We start from the raw sequence: 16,624 nt of genomic DNA on the forward strand, positions 1-16,624 counted from the left end.
AAGTCTCCCACTCAGAATAATCCTGAATAATTCATGGACAGACTACTACTTGCTCCTCTTTTTTCATTTTCCTTCATGATTTAACAGTGGCTTACAAGACCATAAAATCACAGTTCCACAAAGTTCTGTCTATCCCACCACCATCCCTTAAGTGTGCACACTGCATAGGGATGTCCCTCTATCCAGGAAGGAAAGAACAAGATAATAGAGTGATTTTATATCAACAACAGCCTGTAGTCGAACCTTTTAAAAATGGGCAGAATCGTTTTATATAATAGAAGTCTCCAGAAAAAGACAACATGCTACAGGTCAGTAAAAAACATTGGAAAGCTCAACTTACCTCCAATTTAAAAGCCAGGCCTACAAAAGGGTGGGAACTGTCTCGCTGAGAGTTCATCAAGATTTTGGTTTTCTCTTGTGAGTTACTAGAATAAAAATACATATATTTATGAGGTGCAGCCTTGGTTAGCAATTTGTTTCATCTGAGAAAAAGCACATGTATGCCTCACATTTTTCTTTTCTTTTTTCCAGACAGAGAGTGAAAAGGAGAGACAGAGAGGAAAACAGGCATGACAGGACTGCTCCACTGCTTGGGGAACTTCCTCTTTGCATGGCGCTCCCACGTAGCTGCCAGGAGCTGGGTCTCGTTCACTCATGTAAAGCACATGCTCTATTCTACCCAGCAGCTGGCCTTCCAGAACACTTCTGACTTCAGGGGCCAGGTGGTGGTGCACCTGGCTAAGTGTACATATTACAGTGTCCAAGGACTTGGGTTTGAACCCTTAGTCCCCACACCCATAGGGGAAAAGTTTCATGAGTGGTAAAGCAGGGCTGCAATGTCTCTGTCTCTCTTCCTCTACCTCCCTTGCCCCTCTCAACTTCTGTCTCTATCCAATACTAAAGCAAACATATTTGATAAATAAATAAAAACACTTCTGACTTCACACATGTCAGGGAGGGGAATCTTTTTTCTGACAAGGGCCATTTGGATATTTATAACATCAATTACAAGCCACTCAAAACTATCCACTTAAAACTAAGCATTCAGGAGACTGGGTGATGGAGCACCCTTAAATCATACATGCTGCCACGTGCAAGGACCTGGATTTAAGCCCCTGTCCCCACCATGATGTCTTTTTTTCTATGTCTTTCTATGCAGCAGCAGAATCTTAAATTCCTTCATAGTACATTAAGTATTGAAGCACTTTTAAAGATTATTTATGTTTTCAAGACTTTATTTTAATTAACAAGAGAGACCCATAGTATCACTCTGATACATGTAATGTCAGGGATTGAACTTGGGACCTCATGTTCTTAGGTTTCATGCTTTAGCCACTGCACCGCCACTCAGGCAGCTCTTTATTAATGAGAGAGGAGTGAGGGAGAGAACGTGCCAGAGGACCACTCTGGCATATGCGGTATCAGATCTCAAACCCATGCTTGACAAGTTCGGTCTCCTCCTATGGTGCCACTTCCTGATAATCCATTTCCAAGACTTACTCCGTTTGATTGAGAATAGCGTAATTCTGAACTTCTGATGGGTTGGGGAGGTATTCTAAAACGGCATCTAGAAGAGGCTGAACTCCTTTGTTCTTCAATGCACTCCCCAAAAAGACAGGAGTAAACGTCCTATTGAGAGTAGCTCTCCGGATTGCAAGCTACAAAAGAAAGAGAAAAAAAAAGTAATGGTTAATCTTGCTGTGACTAGAATCAGGTCCTCTATAACTTACAGCAAAAAAATAAAAATAAAAATAAAATAAAATCCCTAAGAAGCAGTTTACTGTCCAACTGTTTTCAACTATTTTCAATTTTGAAAAAGAAGAAAAAAAAAAGCTTATAGAAAACAGACTCACAAAAATAACTCATAGATGAATACAAACAATATGCTGACAATCGTGCAAAAGGAAAATGTGTAATCTACACACACACACACACACACACACACACGTGTGCGCACTTTGAGAGATACATCAGACACATAAACCAGTAAACCTATTTTAGGGAGGGGGCAGAGAAATGGGTAGACAGGTTGAACGTTGGTTTTGGTTATTTATTTATTTTTTTGTTTTAATTGGGTACCTATATTTGTACGTTCAAATCTTATGAAAATATCCTCTATTAAAATAATGTTTAACTCTTTACCCACCACCTTCATTAAAGAACATATATAAACTAAGACAAACGGCACAAGTCACTCAAAAATTCAGGATCAGGACAAAGACAGGTTCTTCAGTAAGCTTTGACCCAAGCGGTTCAGTACAATGCACTAGCTCTACAGCCTTCACTGCTGAAGTATGGAGCCAGTGTACAGCCATTTCTCAGTCCTCCACAACCAGGATCCTAGTCCCCTTCCACTCCCTACTTCCCACCTTCCAATAAAAGAAGCATAATGTAAGTGACCAAGGAGGTGACACAGTACTAGCGTACTGGACTTACAAACATGACAGCTTGAATTCAATACCTGGCAACACAATACCAGAGTGATGTTTTTGTTCATTCATTCTTTTTTTTTTTTTTTTTTTGCCTCCAGGGTTATTGCTGGGGCTCAGTGCCTGCACCATGAATCCGCTGCTCCTGGAGGCCATTTTTCCCCTTTTGTTGTAGCCTTGTTGTGGTTATTGTTTTTGTTGTTGACATCATTTGTTGTTGCATAGGACAGAGAGAAATGGAAAGAGATGGGGAAGACAGAGAGGGGGAGAGAAAGATAGACACCTGCAGACCTGCTTCACCACCTGTGAAGAGACTCCACTGCAGGTGGGGAGCCAGGGGCTGAACCAGGATCCTTATACCTGTCCTTGCGCTTTGTGCCATGTGTGCTTAACCCGCTGTGCTACCGCCCGACCCTCTTGGTTCATTCTTTTCACCACTTCTCAGTAAACAAAGTCTTTTTTAAAAAATGCAAAAGCTTAGAGCCAGGGAAATAGAACAGCAGTTTACAGCTATGAGTTCCTAGTGTCATCATAATCCAGGGCTTAGTATTGCTCTGGTTAAAACAACAACTTGGAGGGGGGGGGGGGTTGGGGGGTTATATAGCAAAGAGACTCTCATGCCTGAGGTTCCAAAGTCCCAGGTTCAGTCCCCCGCATCACAATAAGCCAGAGCTGTGCAGTGCTCTGGTGTTTCTCTCTGTCTTTCTCTCTCTGTATCTCTCTCAAAAATAAAATAAAATACTTTAAAAAAAAAAAGTTTTTAAAAAAGAAAAAATTATAAAAAAATAAAATAAAATAAAACAACAACTTGGGGCCAGGTGGTGGTGCACCTGGTTAAGCGCACACATTATTTCAGTGCGCAAGGACCCAGGTTCAAGCCCTGGTCCGGGGGGGTGGGTGGCTAACAAGTGGTGAAGCAATGCTGCAGGTGTCTCTGCCTCTCTTGATCTTTCCTTCCCATCAATGTCTCTGTCTCTATTCAGTAACAAATAAAATAAAAATATTAAAAAAAAACCAATTTAACAAAAAAACATTCATACCATAATTTCAAAACACAGTGAAAAATAGAAAGATAGCTGAGCATGACAAATAGGAGCATGAAAAGCAAATCCACACAGGAAGGAAACAATCATTATTTGAAACTATTTTTGAAATGTGTTTTTGCTATTGCTCGGAATAAGAAGTAGCTATTCTCTAACCACTTAAGCTACTCTAGGTCACAGAGGATAAATAAGAATCCTACATCGGCTTTATACCCTAGAATAGAGAAACATGGAGTGATAGGAAAAAAGGAGAAATTAAAACTGTCCCTTATAAGCACTGGGCTCTCAAGCATGAGGTCCTCAGTTTGATGCCCAGCATCACATGTGCCGGAGTGATGGCTCTGGTTCTCCATTAATTCACAAAACTTTTACTTTAATCTTTATTTATTTACTATTGGATAGAGACAGAAATTGAGAGGGGAGGAGGAGGTAGAGACAGAGAGACATCTGCAGCCTGCTTGACCACTTGTGAAGCTTCCACCCCATGGGGGGCACCAGGGGCTTGAACCTGGGTCCTTATGATGTTGTGCCCTCAGGGCATTGTCTATATCCCGCGATATATAGAGTGCTTTGGTTACTCCTCCCCCCTCCCATTCTCACGAGAGTTATGATCCTATCCTGGAGTGCTATGGTTACTCCTCCCCCTTCCCATTCTCGCGAAAGCTGCTCCTATAAAAACCCTTTGTTTTCCGCACCTCGCTCTCTTGCCAGCGCTTCACTCCGGTGTTCAGACGCAGGAAAGGCTACTGCGTGAGGCGGCCATTTTCGTTACCTCCATGTGGCCCAACCTGCTTCTCTAGCACCCAACTCTGAGGTGCCAGCGCAAATAAAGATTTGTGTTCCCTCTTCGCTCTGGACCCCCTCTCTTTTCTCCACGGCACACAACAACACTATGATGTGTGTGCTTAACCAGGTGCGCCACCACCTGCCCCCCCTTTAAATATCGCTTATACTGTCCTAACAAAAGCTTCATTTTTCTAGACTCTCTAGAAATGGGTTTTCACAAAAATGACTTTTACAGTTGGATGCTGTTATTTTTTCAATTTGGAAAAAAAAAAAGTAAAAATCACATACATATATAGAAAACAGACATTCATGAGCTAGGCCGTGGCACAGCGGGTTAAGCGCACATGACATGAAGCGCATGTACCTGTGCAGGGATCCCGGTTCAAGCCCCCGGCTCCCCACCTGTAGGGGAGTCGCTTCACAGGTGGTGAAGCAGGTCTGCAGGTGTCTTTCTTTCCCCTCTGTCTTCCCCTCCTCTCTCAATTTCTCTCTGTCCTATCCAACAATAATAACAACGATGACAATGATAAACAACAAGGGCAACAAAAGGGAAAAAATGATTAAAAAAAAAAAATGACATTCATAGCAAAGTATAAACAGTATGCTAACTGTCCTCAGACCTGAACCTCTCACTAGAGAGCTGAGGTGTCAGGGCAAATGCCAAGGAACATTAAGAACCTGTTTCAAGGGAGTCAGGCTGTAGCGCAGCGGGTTAAGCGCAGGTGGCGCAAAGCACAAGGACCGGCATAAGGATCCCGGTTCGAACCCCGGCTCCCCACCTGCAGGGGAGTCGCTTCACAGGCAGTGAAGCAGGTCTGCAGGTGTCTATCTTTCTCTCCTCCTCTCTGTCTTCCCCTCCTCTCTCCATTTCTCTCTGTCCTATCCAACAACGACAACAATAATAACTACAACAATAAAACAACAAGGGCAACAAAAGGGAATAAATAAATAAAATAAAAACATTTAAAAAAAAAAAAAAGAACCTGTTTCAACAGTGCTCTCTCTCCCCATCTACCTAATGTGCTATAAACCCAAAGACTACAATGCATTAAAACACTCACTCACAGATCTGCTCTCCGCTAAGCGTACCCAGTGGTTTGGCAAAGTGAACATGTTTTCTTCTACTGGGTGGACAGTCCATGGCACTAGGTGCAGTCACACTGCTGTGCCATAATTACGACCACTGTGTCTCCTGAACTTTTCATCATCCCAGAGTGAAAAACTGTATCCACTAAGTTCCCCATTCTGTGAAGCCTCCCTCTACCTCCTAGTAACTGGCATGTACTCTCCTCTCTCTAGCAGTTTGACTGTTTGGGGCAGCTCATGCAGGTAGAGACATATGATACTGTTCTTCTGCTTCTGGCTTCTTTCACTTAGCACATCTTCAGTTTGTCCGTGGAACAGCCTGGATCATAGTATCATTCTTCTTCAAGGCTAAACAAAATTCCACAATATGTATACATTTTCTCTACCCAGGCATTTACTAATGGGCATTCTGGATTATTTCACCTTCTGGTTATTGTGATTAGAGCTGTAACCAAGCGTACAACCCAGGAACAATACAGCATATATTGTAGTTCTGTTTACTTGGGTTTTTTTCTTCTTTAAGAAGTCTTCCTCCAAGAAGGATTCAGAGGACCTAGTGGGGGTTGTATTGTTATATGGGAAACTGGGGAATGTTATGCATGTACAAACTATTGTACTTACTGTTGAATGTAAAACATTAATTCCCCAATAAAAAAAAAAAAAGAAGTCTTCCTTCTCTTATAATGGCCAGTTTTACATTCCTGCAACACTGCACAAGGATTCAAATTTGTTTCCTCACCAGCACTTGAAAAATAATAACCATCTTAGTGGACAGAGTGATAAACACAGTGGTTTTGATTTGCTTGTGGTCAGAAATATTGAACATCATATGCTTATTAACCATTTGTTATCTTTCGCAGAGAAATCTCTAGTCAAAAAGATGAAGAGATCATCTCTGTATTTATAAAGAGCTGAATGACCAAGTAACTTACAATGAGTTCCCAAAGAAAATAATCAACATTAAGTATGCAAGCATTTAGTAGTCCTATCTTTGAACCTATCTACCTGGCATTAAATGTATATATTTATCTCCCTTTTAAGGAATACCGGCAGGGGAGACAGGATAGAGGTTGTGCAAACAGACTTTCATGCCTGAGACTACAAATCCCCTATGTCACCATAACCAGAGCTGAGCAGTGCGCTGGGCTCTTTCTGTGTAGGTTTTTCTTTGTATCTCTCATTAAAATGAATTAAAAAAATTTAAAGTATAATTCATAAAAGTAAAGACATACAGAAAATACTGGGAAAGTATCTTTGCTTACTGAACAAACTAAGCCTACTTCCCATTATCTACATAAAGAACTACTTTTTTTTTTTAAAAAAGGCCTTTTTAAAGTATTTCTTGAAGAAATCAACTACATTAAATAAATTAGTTCACACTTCTATTAATAAATGCCATGCATAAAAGTAGCATGTCCTCTACCTGGTGGGGAAAAAGAAAAAAACAACCCTTTTTTTTGCTAGTAAGCAATTTAATTTGAGTGTACTTGCCTTTTTTTTTTTTTTAAGATTTATTTATTTATTCATGAGAAAGATAGGAGGAGAGAGAGAAAGAACCAGACACACTCTGGTACATGTGCTGCTGGGGATTGAACTCAGGACCTCATGCTTGAGAGTCCAGTGTTTTATCCACTGTGCCACCTCCCGGACCACTGTACTTGCCTTTAAATCAGAAACTGAGGGGATTTTTTCTTCCAGAAACATCTCACCAAGTTGCTCGTCTGAGTTGGCCACACATTCAATTAGCTCCTGCCGATGGTCAGCGGCAGCTGCCCTGAACTCTGCAGGAATTTCCTCATAGCGAATAACCTGACTAAGAAAAGAAATGTTCACTTTGTCCTTAAGAATACTTATTAAAACACATAAAGCACCAATAAAAAAAAAAGATAAAACTAGTTTTTAAAAACACTTCTTAAACTTTATTTTATCTGATAGGACAGAGAGGACTTGCGAGGGAAAGGGGACAATGAGGGAGTTCGAAAGACGTCTGCAGTGCTGCTTCACTGCTCATGAAGCCCCCGCCCCCGGCAAGTGGGGACCCAGGACTTGAACCCAGGTCCTTGCTCATGTTAACGCATGCATTTAACCAAGTGTTCTAGTGCCCAGCCCCAAGATAAACTAAATTAAAAGGTAAAATGTGTTTTAGGTGACAACGGTTCTGAGGGATTTGAATTAAAGTAGCAAATGAGACTAATGTATCTCAGGAAAAGTCAGACAACAAGGAAAAACCCAAGGAAGTAATGACACTGTACTGCCACGGCAAGTCTCAAAACATTTCGCCAAAAAAAAAACCTCACAAAAACTATTTAATTAAAAAAAAAAAAAAGTGGGGCCAGGCACAGTGCACCTGGTTAAGCACACACATTACAGTGTGCAAGGACCCGGGGTTCAAGGCCCTGGTCCCCACCTGCAGAGCTTCAAGAGTGATGAAGCAGGGCTGCAGGTGTGTCTTTGTCTCTCTCCCTATCACCCCTTCCCCTCTTGATTTCTGGGTGTCTATCAAATAAAGATAATACATTTAAAAAATCAAAAATAAAGAAAGCACATTGCTAAAGGTTCTTTTTAAAAATATTTATTTATTTACCCTTTTGTTGCCCTATTGCTAAAGGTTCTACCACAAGAAAATGGAAGCATCAAGACTTAGACTCTCAGACTCCAAAATTAGCTCTTCAAAAATCCAAAGAGTCAAATTAGAATAACAATCTCTAACCAGGTGAGAGAACTAGTTCTTTTTCATTCCTCAGTAACAGAATAATAATTTCACATACAATATTTTATTTTGTAATCTTAAAGAGCTCCTAACCATGACACTCAACCTTAGCCCTACTTTTCAACTCTCTAGGGCCAAATAGGTAGGTCACAGATAAAAGATGTACAATTGAGAAGTGGTGACTTGAATACCTGCTACTTACTTAAGTCAAGTGTGAATGTTTTCATAGTATTTTAAGAATGGAAACAAAGAAAAATATTGAAATGATCAGCAAACATACTCCTAAGTTAAAAAATGTAAAAGAAATCAATAGCGAACAATCAGAAAATACTGACTATCCTAAAGAATGTTCTCTACAGCGTAAGAGTTTAATTCCATCCTTCCTAGCAAGCTCCTGGTCACAGTCACCTATGAAAATGTGTTAGGGAAAGCAGGGAGATACTAAAAAGTTCTTATAAACAATGAAGTTCAAGGGCTGCAACTTTAAAGACAGAAGCACGTGCCCTGGTGACTCTAGGAAGCAGATGTAGTCACCCATAGGGCTGGGGACATAGCAGTGACAAAAATTCCCTGTCCTCTTGGGACAGGGAAAAAAAAATCGAAAGGATGACAGAACTTTGTCATTACTCAGCTCACAAACAAGTGAGCAAGTAGCCTCTAGGAGTTGTAGCTACAGAGAAAGGACCGTGAGTTAACCATGCACTTCACTGTACACCAGACTTCAGGCTCCTTCCACAGTAGAGCAAGGACCTCTGGAGAAACTGCCAGGCCAGTGGGTCTGCGTCTCAGAGCCAGGATGCACCTACCCGCCCTCAGGACAGAGTGTAGCTCTGCAGCAGCAGTGGCTTCTGGGAGTTTTCTAGTGATGTAAATACACGATTCCACCACAGATCCTTAAGCCAGCAGATCCTTAAGCCAGATACTCTGCAGGTGGATCCAGGAGTTTTAATAAACTCTCCAGGTGGTCTTTCTGAATGCCAATGTGTGATAAACTAAAGGTAATTACAGTTGTCTCGCAGACCAAGGCTATGTCAGTTACCAATTTGTTTTGTGTAGTACCCAAAGTACATCTGTACAATTTTAACTGCATATATGTATCTGTCTCTTTAATGCCATCAAGTAGGCAAAGCAAACATTTATGGACACTGCTTTCTGCCCAGTATTTAATGACAATACTCGGGAAATAGCAGCTGGTCCTAAAAATCTGCAGAATGAATATTTTTAATACTTACCCAAAGTCCCCATCAAAATAGATGGCTCGTTCCTCAATAAGATCTATAATGCCTTTAAATGAACTTTCCAAACCAATGGGCAGCTGCATCAGTGCTGCATTGTGACTTAGTTTAGACCTGCAAAATACAAGAACAGATATTCACTTCCTTTTCCCTTCCCAAACCCCCTTTACAGACTAAATGAAAAATAAATCAGCTGGCCTGGACAGTGCACCTGCGGTCATGTGCATGGCCCAGGCTTGAGCCTGGTTCCCACACTTTAAAGCCTCAGAAGTGTGGCATTTTCCCTCTATACCATCTACCTCTCTGTATGAAAAAAATTCAGCTTAGAGTGGTGAAGCACTGGTGAAGACAAAAAAAAAAAAAAAAAGAATTAAAATACCATGCACAAGGACCTGACCTCGAGTCCACAGCCCCCACCCGCAAGGGAGAAATTTCACAAGTGGTGGAACTACAGGTGTTCTGCCTTTCCTTATCTGTCTCATACTCAACAACTAAACAACTACTAAAAAAAAAAAATTGGCTAGTGGAAAAGTTGAAACCAAGTGCTTTTAGAATCTGGATTACGACTTCTCTAATGATAGCAGGACAGTATAAACTGAAAAACTATCGGGTGGAGGGTAGAAAGCATAATGATCATGCAAAGAGATTCTCGTGCCTGAGGCTCCAAAGTCCCAGGGTCAATCCCCTGCACCACCATAAGCTAGAGCTGAGCAGTGCTATGGTTAAAAAAAAAAAAAAAGGTGAGGTGGTGGGTGGTAGCGCAGCAGTTAAGCGCACATGGTACGAAGAGCAAGGACCAGTGTTAAGGGTCCCGGCTCCAGCCTCCTGGCTCCCCACCTGCAGGGAAGTCACTTCACAAGCGGTGAAATAGGTCTGCAGGTGTCTATCTCCACCCCCCCCCATCATCTTCCCATCCTCTCTCCACTTCTCTCTGTCCTATCCAACAATGAAATCAATAACAACAACAATGGTAAGCAACAAGGGCAACAAAAGGGGGAAAAATAGCCTCTACCAGTGGATTCATAGTGCAGGCACCAAGCCCCAGCAATAACCTCGGAGGGCAAAACAAAATTAAATAAATAAATCTACTATTAAATTTTTTTTAAAAAAATTGTATCTTCACCGTTAACTTCCATATAATTTAATATGATGCTTATATCACTATTATATTATTTTCAGCCAGAGCACTGCTCAGCTCTGGCTTATGTTTCCTACAAATTAAAAACCTATTTTCCCCATTTTACAGAAAAGGTCGCTGATGCACCATAATCAAACTACTGACCTCAGCAGTTCCATTTGTGAAGTCAATCACATAAACAAAAGTAACAGTAACAGTTTTAAGGACTAAGCATAATAGCAGTGAGTTAGCATCCTTCAAGACGTGGAGTTTGTTAATCTAGATGCTCTGTTAAGATTTGGTACCTCATTTGCTGCAGGGCCCTGGCTGGGTTGGAGCCCACTCGGTCCAATTTATTAATGAAGGTTAAAAATGGCACGTTGTAGCGCTTCATCTGCCGGTTCACCGTCATAGTCTGGCACTGTACCCCTCCAACTGCACAGAGAACAAGGACCGCGCCATCCAACACCCTCAGGGCCCTTTCAACTTCTATTGTGAAGTCCACGTGCCCTACATGAGACAAAGAGGTGTGGGAGGGCCTTAAGGCAGGGTGTAAATTTTTGTAACATGTACAAGTTTTATATCTCTGCCCCCTTACACATAAATCTAATTATAATGTGGGTTTCTTTTTTTTATTTAACTTCTTTATTGGGGGAATAATGGTTTACAGTCGACAGTGAAATACAGTAGTTTGCACATGCGTAACATTTCTAAATAACAATACAACCCCCAATAGGGTTCTCCTCTCCATCATGATCCAGGACCTGAACTCCTCCCACCCTCAGCATCTTTTACTTTGGTGCAATACACCAACTCCAGTCCAAGTTCTGCTTAGTGTTTTCCCTTCTGATCTTATTTTTCAACTTCTATGAGTAAGATCATTCCATATATAATGTAGGTTTCTTTCTTCTTTTTTTTAAAATTTTTTATTTAAGAAAGGATTAAAAAACAAAAACATAAGGTACATAAGGAGGGGTACAACTCCACACAATTCCTACCACCCAATCTCCATAACCCACCCCCTCCCCCGATAGCTTTCCCATTCTCTATCCCTCTGGGAGCATGGACCCAGGGTCATTGAGGGTTGCAGAAGGTAGAAGGTCTGGCTTCTGTAATTGCTTCCCCGCTGAACATGGACGTTGACTGGTCGGTCCATAATCCCAGTCTGCCTCTCTCTTTCCCTAGTAAGGTGTGTCTCTGGGGAAGCTGAGCTCCAGGACACAATGGTGGGGTCTTCAATCCAGGGAATGTAGGTTTCTTAAAGCAGCAGAAGCATTATTATTTTTTCTTACTAGAGCACAGCTCAGCTCTGGTTTTATAGAGGTGCAGGGGATTGAACCTGGGACTTTGGAGCCTCAGGCATGAGAATCTATTTGCGTAACCATCATGTTATCTACCCTGGCCTGCACCATCAACTTTTTACCACCATGAGGTCTGAGGTCCAAAAAATAAAAAAATAAAAAATCACTACAAAGACACAGGAGTAGGTGGAATCAGAAGTAACAGCAAGACAAAAACCCCACTCACTATTCACTGATCTACATACAAGGAAACTGCGTCAGGATGATATGTTTGGGTCCCACATCAGATAACTCTAGTAGAAGTCATCACACTTTTAAGTCTTCGTCAATGTTTAAAAGTGAGCTGGGTCATAGTAGACACATGTAATTTTGTCAAAACAAGCTGCAATAAGACCACTTACCAGGAGTATCTATAATATTGATATTGACATCTTTCCACATGGTATAGGTGGCCGCTGACTGGATAGTGATGCCTCTCTGTCTCTCCAGCTCCATGGAATCCATCACAGCTCCCACTCCATCTTTACCTTTCACCTACACATAAGCAAAGATATTCAGATTTCTCCGCCCCTGCGCTCCAAAAGGAAAATAAATTATAAGAGGCAGTTTTCCAAGAAGTCGAATCCTTAAACCCTACCATCTCATGAGACAGAACACTAATCACAGGGTTTGCTCTCAAAGGCCCCTCCCAGCACCACCTATTTTTTTCAGCAGCTACTAACACAAGCAACCCTGCTGACCGAAGATACATTCTTGCTCTCCTGCCCCAAAGCCTTGTGCTCACAGGTGAGCTCAAACTGAAAGCACAGATCTTCCTAGCTGTGTTTCCACATGGACTCTAAAGCCCACACACATTCAGCTTTTAAAGTATGTGATTTAACAAAATGACATACAGTTGGGGGAAAAAAATTTTTTTAAAAATACTTCACAAGAGACAGGCCTGGGCACTGCACCTGCATATGGAGTCTCCGGGATCAAACTCAGGGCTTTGTATAACTGAGTCCTGTGCTCTACTGCAAAACCTCCTCCCCCGCCTCAGAAGAAAATGGGAAGTTATTCAGTTGTTCAAAGAAGTGGACACTTTGTCAGGGAGTTTCAAAATTTTTCTTATGTAAAAAAAAAAAAATACATATATATACACACACACACACATATATATATGACTATCAAGTTCACACTACACAGCATTTTAAGCTTCCTTTTCCACTAAACATCACAAATATGTCTCCATATCATTAAAATTTATGTTAATATTGTTTTAATGGCTACTTAAGAGACTACCATTAACTTTTTTTTTTTTGCCTCCAGGATTATCGCTGGGGCTCGGTGCCTGCACTATGAATGCAATGCTCCTGGGGGCTATTTTTCCCGTTTTGTGGCCCTTGTTGTTGTTATTGTTGCCGTTGCTGTTGTTGGATAGGACAGAAAGAAATCAAGAGAGGAGGGTAAGACAGAAGGGGAGAGAAAGATAGAAACCTGCAGAACTGCTTCACCACCTGTGAAGCGACTCCCCTGCAGTTGGGGAACCCGGGGCTCAAACCGGGATCCTTACCACCATGTGCACTTAACCCTCTGCGCTACCGCCTATCATTCACTTTATTCTATTTCTGGGACTAGGTGCTGGCACTAGGCACCCACTACTCCCAGTGGCTATTTTTCCCTTCCCCACCCCCCTATTTTTACTTGATAGAACAGAGAAATTGAGAGGAGAGGGGGAGGGAGAGAAAAAGCCACAGACCTGCATCCCCCCTGCAGGTGGGGAGTAAGGACTCAAACCCTGGTCCTTGAGCATGGTAACATGTGCACTCTACTGAATGCTCCACAGCCCAGCCCCAGCCATTAACATTGTTAAAAAGACAATGTACATAGGGCACACCTGAAGGTCTCTAAATAGACCAGTGAGCAACGCTGCCAATTAATCAGAACCGTCCATCTCCCTTTGATTTGACTGATGAAAGACTCACTGTTCTCCTTTTCATCTTCTACTGTGAGGTTTCTTAAATCCTAACCACAGAACAAGCAAGCTGTAGTTTATCTGAAAAGAGCAAACCACGTACCTCATGCATTTTTGCAATTCTCCCTGTGTAGTAAAGCACTCGTTCTGTTAAGGTAGTTTTCCCCGAATCAATGTGAGCTGAAATTCCAATATTTCGTATCTTTTCATTGGGAATCACCCCTGATGAACACCATCTGCGGGCCTTCCAGTCGAACTGGGTAAATGACAACTTATTCAGTGCATTTTAAAGTGATAACCAAGGAAAATCACAATGGTCCTGGCCATCTTTCCTCCATGGAATCTCAAAACATAACCAAAACCAAGATCTCAAAAACCACCAGAAAACTTAACTGAGGGCATGAGACCTGCAACACTTGTAACAGAGAAAAACAGAGACACACACACAGTACACACACACACTGCAGAGAAACTGCAGGGGAGGGCAGAAAAGGCATTCTCAAAAGACAATAAATCAGAAAAGTTAAATTCAAATAAATTAAAATAAAAAATTAAAATAAAAATTCAAATTAAATTAAAATAAAGCGGTGGAGAAGTAAGATACTGCGGAATCCGACTGTTACAGTACCGAAAACACACAATGGAGCGGATAAAATTGGAGGGGGCTCCTAACAATTACTTTAACATGAAATACAGCTTCTCAATCCCCCGCGACCCCCGCAGTCGCCCTTGCTGTACTTTTTCCAGCTAATCTTCTTCTAGCGTTTGCCCTTCTTCCGTAGCCAGTCAACAGCGTCAGGTTGAAAGCTGTCAGGAGCTGCTTGTTGCTGGCTTTGAAAGTGACTGGGATCCATGTGGATTCAGTCGGCTAGGAAGGATCGTCAGTTTCCCCAAGGATAAGAACATTTAAGAACTTGGAACCTAAGTGCAGTGGTGCCGGGAGTTCCAAGGGGGACGGAGAGGGATTGGTGCAAAAGGTTTCTAACTCCCCTACCCAGACACAACGGTGGGTGGGAGGAGGAAGGGGATCCTGTGCATCGGGGAATGACAGTACAAAGCTCTCCCGCCTAAAATGCAGTGCAGCCCCTTCTGGAAGAGGAAGGCATAAGTCAGGTGGGTGACACCTCCCATGGATCCTGCAGACAGGCGCTTAGGCGGCGAGCGGGGACATCCAGCCGGAGGGGAAGCTCAGCGCTCCGTCACTCGCGCCCAGCACGAGACCCCAACACTGTACCTCGCCGTCCCGCGCCAAGTGGCCCCGGGTCGACGCCAAAAAAGGGCTGGCGAGCCAAGTCCCGGGTTCCAGCCCCGAACAAACTGTCCGGCAGTTATGACAGCCTTCTAGTTAAGGGGAAAAAGAAAAAAAAAAAAAAAACCCTAAGAGGCGTGAAGATAGACGGGGGACCAGGCCGAACCCCAGGAACCGAGTCGCTGCTCCCCCGATAACGAGCGACCAGCAGGCACCCAGGGGTGTTTCGGTGCCTAGAAGCCCCAGAAGGAAGGGGCACTTCCCCACTCGCACCGGGGCTATGGTACGGGGTCTCTCCACCCCGCACACACCTGCCTCAATGGCCAGCCCCGACCAACAGCTGCAGCGGCGGCCCCCAGCAGCCTCATGGCAGGGCTGCACAGGTTCTGCGGTTGCCCGACCGGAGGAAAGATGGGCTGCAGACTGCACCGCGGGCAGCACTCAAAGTCACGCCGCTCCGGGAGAGCGTGAGAACTTCTAGGGGCAAAGGTCACGGAAGCGGAAACAGGAAGGAGCGCCCAAGCTTCGAGCGCAGCAGCAACCCGGTCCGCTCAGCGCCCTCTGCCGCAGCGGAGAAAGAAGTGCAGGCACTTTGCTGGCAGCTGTGAACTGGGCCGGGCAACTGGGAAGATGCTGCCTCCTATGCGATGGTTTTGCTTACAGAGCAACAGAGTTTTCGTGTAGAGTGAGAACTTGTAGCCTATCCTATTGCAAATGTGAAAAACAATAGTCTGTAGGACACCGTATGGAAAGAAGGTGGAAGAACAGGTGGGTGCTTTTCCACTGGAAACTGTCATTCTCTGCTATAGGTTCTATATCCTGTCCCTGTGAGTGTGTACCCTTGACGATTCTACTGGGATCCTTTAGAGAGGTATCTCGGACTTAGTGTGTTCAAAGCAGAACTTCCGATCTTCCTCTCGCAACACTTCCCTGAAGTTTTCTCCATTTCATAAATGGAAACTCATGGAGTTGCTCGAATCAAGAATTTGTCAACACTGACAGCTGATCTCTATACTGTCAGTTTAAGCTGCTTTCAACCAAAGACCAGACCCTGACCTACAGCCCCCCAGGTTCCCAGAGGAGTCACTGCAGTGGCCTCCAGATGCTCTCCAACTCTTGCTCTGGAGTGCAGACATTTTTCAACATAACCAGACATGACTTGCCCTTTTCTCTGATGAAAACACACCGTGCAGTGAATTAATTCGTTGTGCTGACTCTACTTTTATGGAAATCAGAAGCATTTCATCATACCTAAACTTTGAAAACCAAGCTTTGAAATGGCCTGTCCCACCCCTCTTGGAGAAACCTGTGGCTGCAGTACCGCTGCTTTGGTGGTTTTACTCGAGGCACAGAGTTCCCCACAGGGCCTTTACCAGATAGGATTCTCTCTCTCCCCCTCTCCCTCTCCTTTTCCCTCTCTCCAGTGCTCGCTCGCTCGCTCACTCCTCTCACCCTCCATCTGAGAGAGCAAGCACCAGGAGCAGTGTAATCTTGTAGGTCTGAAGCCCCAGTGAAGTTCTAGGGTGTGTGTGTGTGTGTGTGTATACCCTAAACAAACATCCAATTTCTCTTTTTAAATCTTCTTAGATGCATTCTATCTGCTTTGTTTTTCTTCAGTGAATATTTTAGATGAATTCGGACACTGTACCCACACATTTATTTTCTGATTCTCCTAGTGAAAATATATAGTCCATAATGGATGTGCCTTTTTTCA

At 43.0% G+C, this 16,624-nt stretch overlaps 1 protein-coding gene across 1 annotated transcript in view; it reads right to left on the minus strand.

Moving 5' to 3' along the window:
- GFM1 (G elongation factor mitochondrial 1) overlaps positions 1-15,389 on the minus strand; it is a 54,516-nt gene extending 39,127 nt beyond the window's left edge. Inside the window, exons 1-8 of the mRNA XM_007521058.3 lie at positions 15,222-15,389; positions 13,765-13,917; positions 12,109-12,241; positions 10,712-10,916; positions 9,287-9,403; positions 7,007-7,157; positions 1,501-1,658; positions 341-425 (exon numbers count right to left, since the gene is read on the minus strand). Of these exons, the coding sequence (XP_007521120.1) occupies positions 341-425; positions 1,501-1,658; positions 7,007-7,157; positions 9,287-9,403; positions 10,712-10,916; positions 12,109-12,241; positions 13,765-13,917; positions 15,222-15,278 (1,059 nt within the window). The 5' untranslated portion in view covers positions 15,279-15,389. The remainder of the gene's footprint in view (positions 1-340; positions 426-1,500; positions 1,659-7,006; positions 7,158-9,286; positions 9,404-10,711; positions 10,917-12,108; positions 12,242-13,764; positions 13,918-15,221) is intronic.
- Positions 15,390-16,624: the final 1,235 nt, after the last annotated feature.

This window comes from Erinaceus europaeus, chromosome 9 (genome assembly GCF_950295315.1).
Source record: "Erinaceus europaeus chromosome 9, mEriEur2.1, whole genome shotgun sequence".
Classification (NCBI taxonomy): Eukaryota; Metazoa; Chordata; class Mammalia; order Eulipotyphla; family Erinaceidae; genus Erinaceus; species Erinaceus europaeus.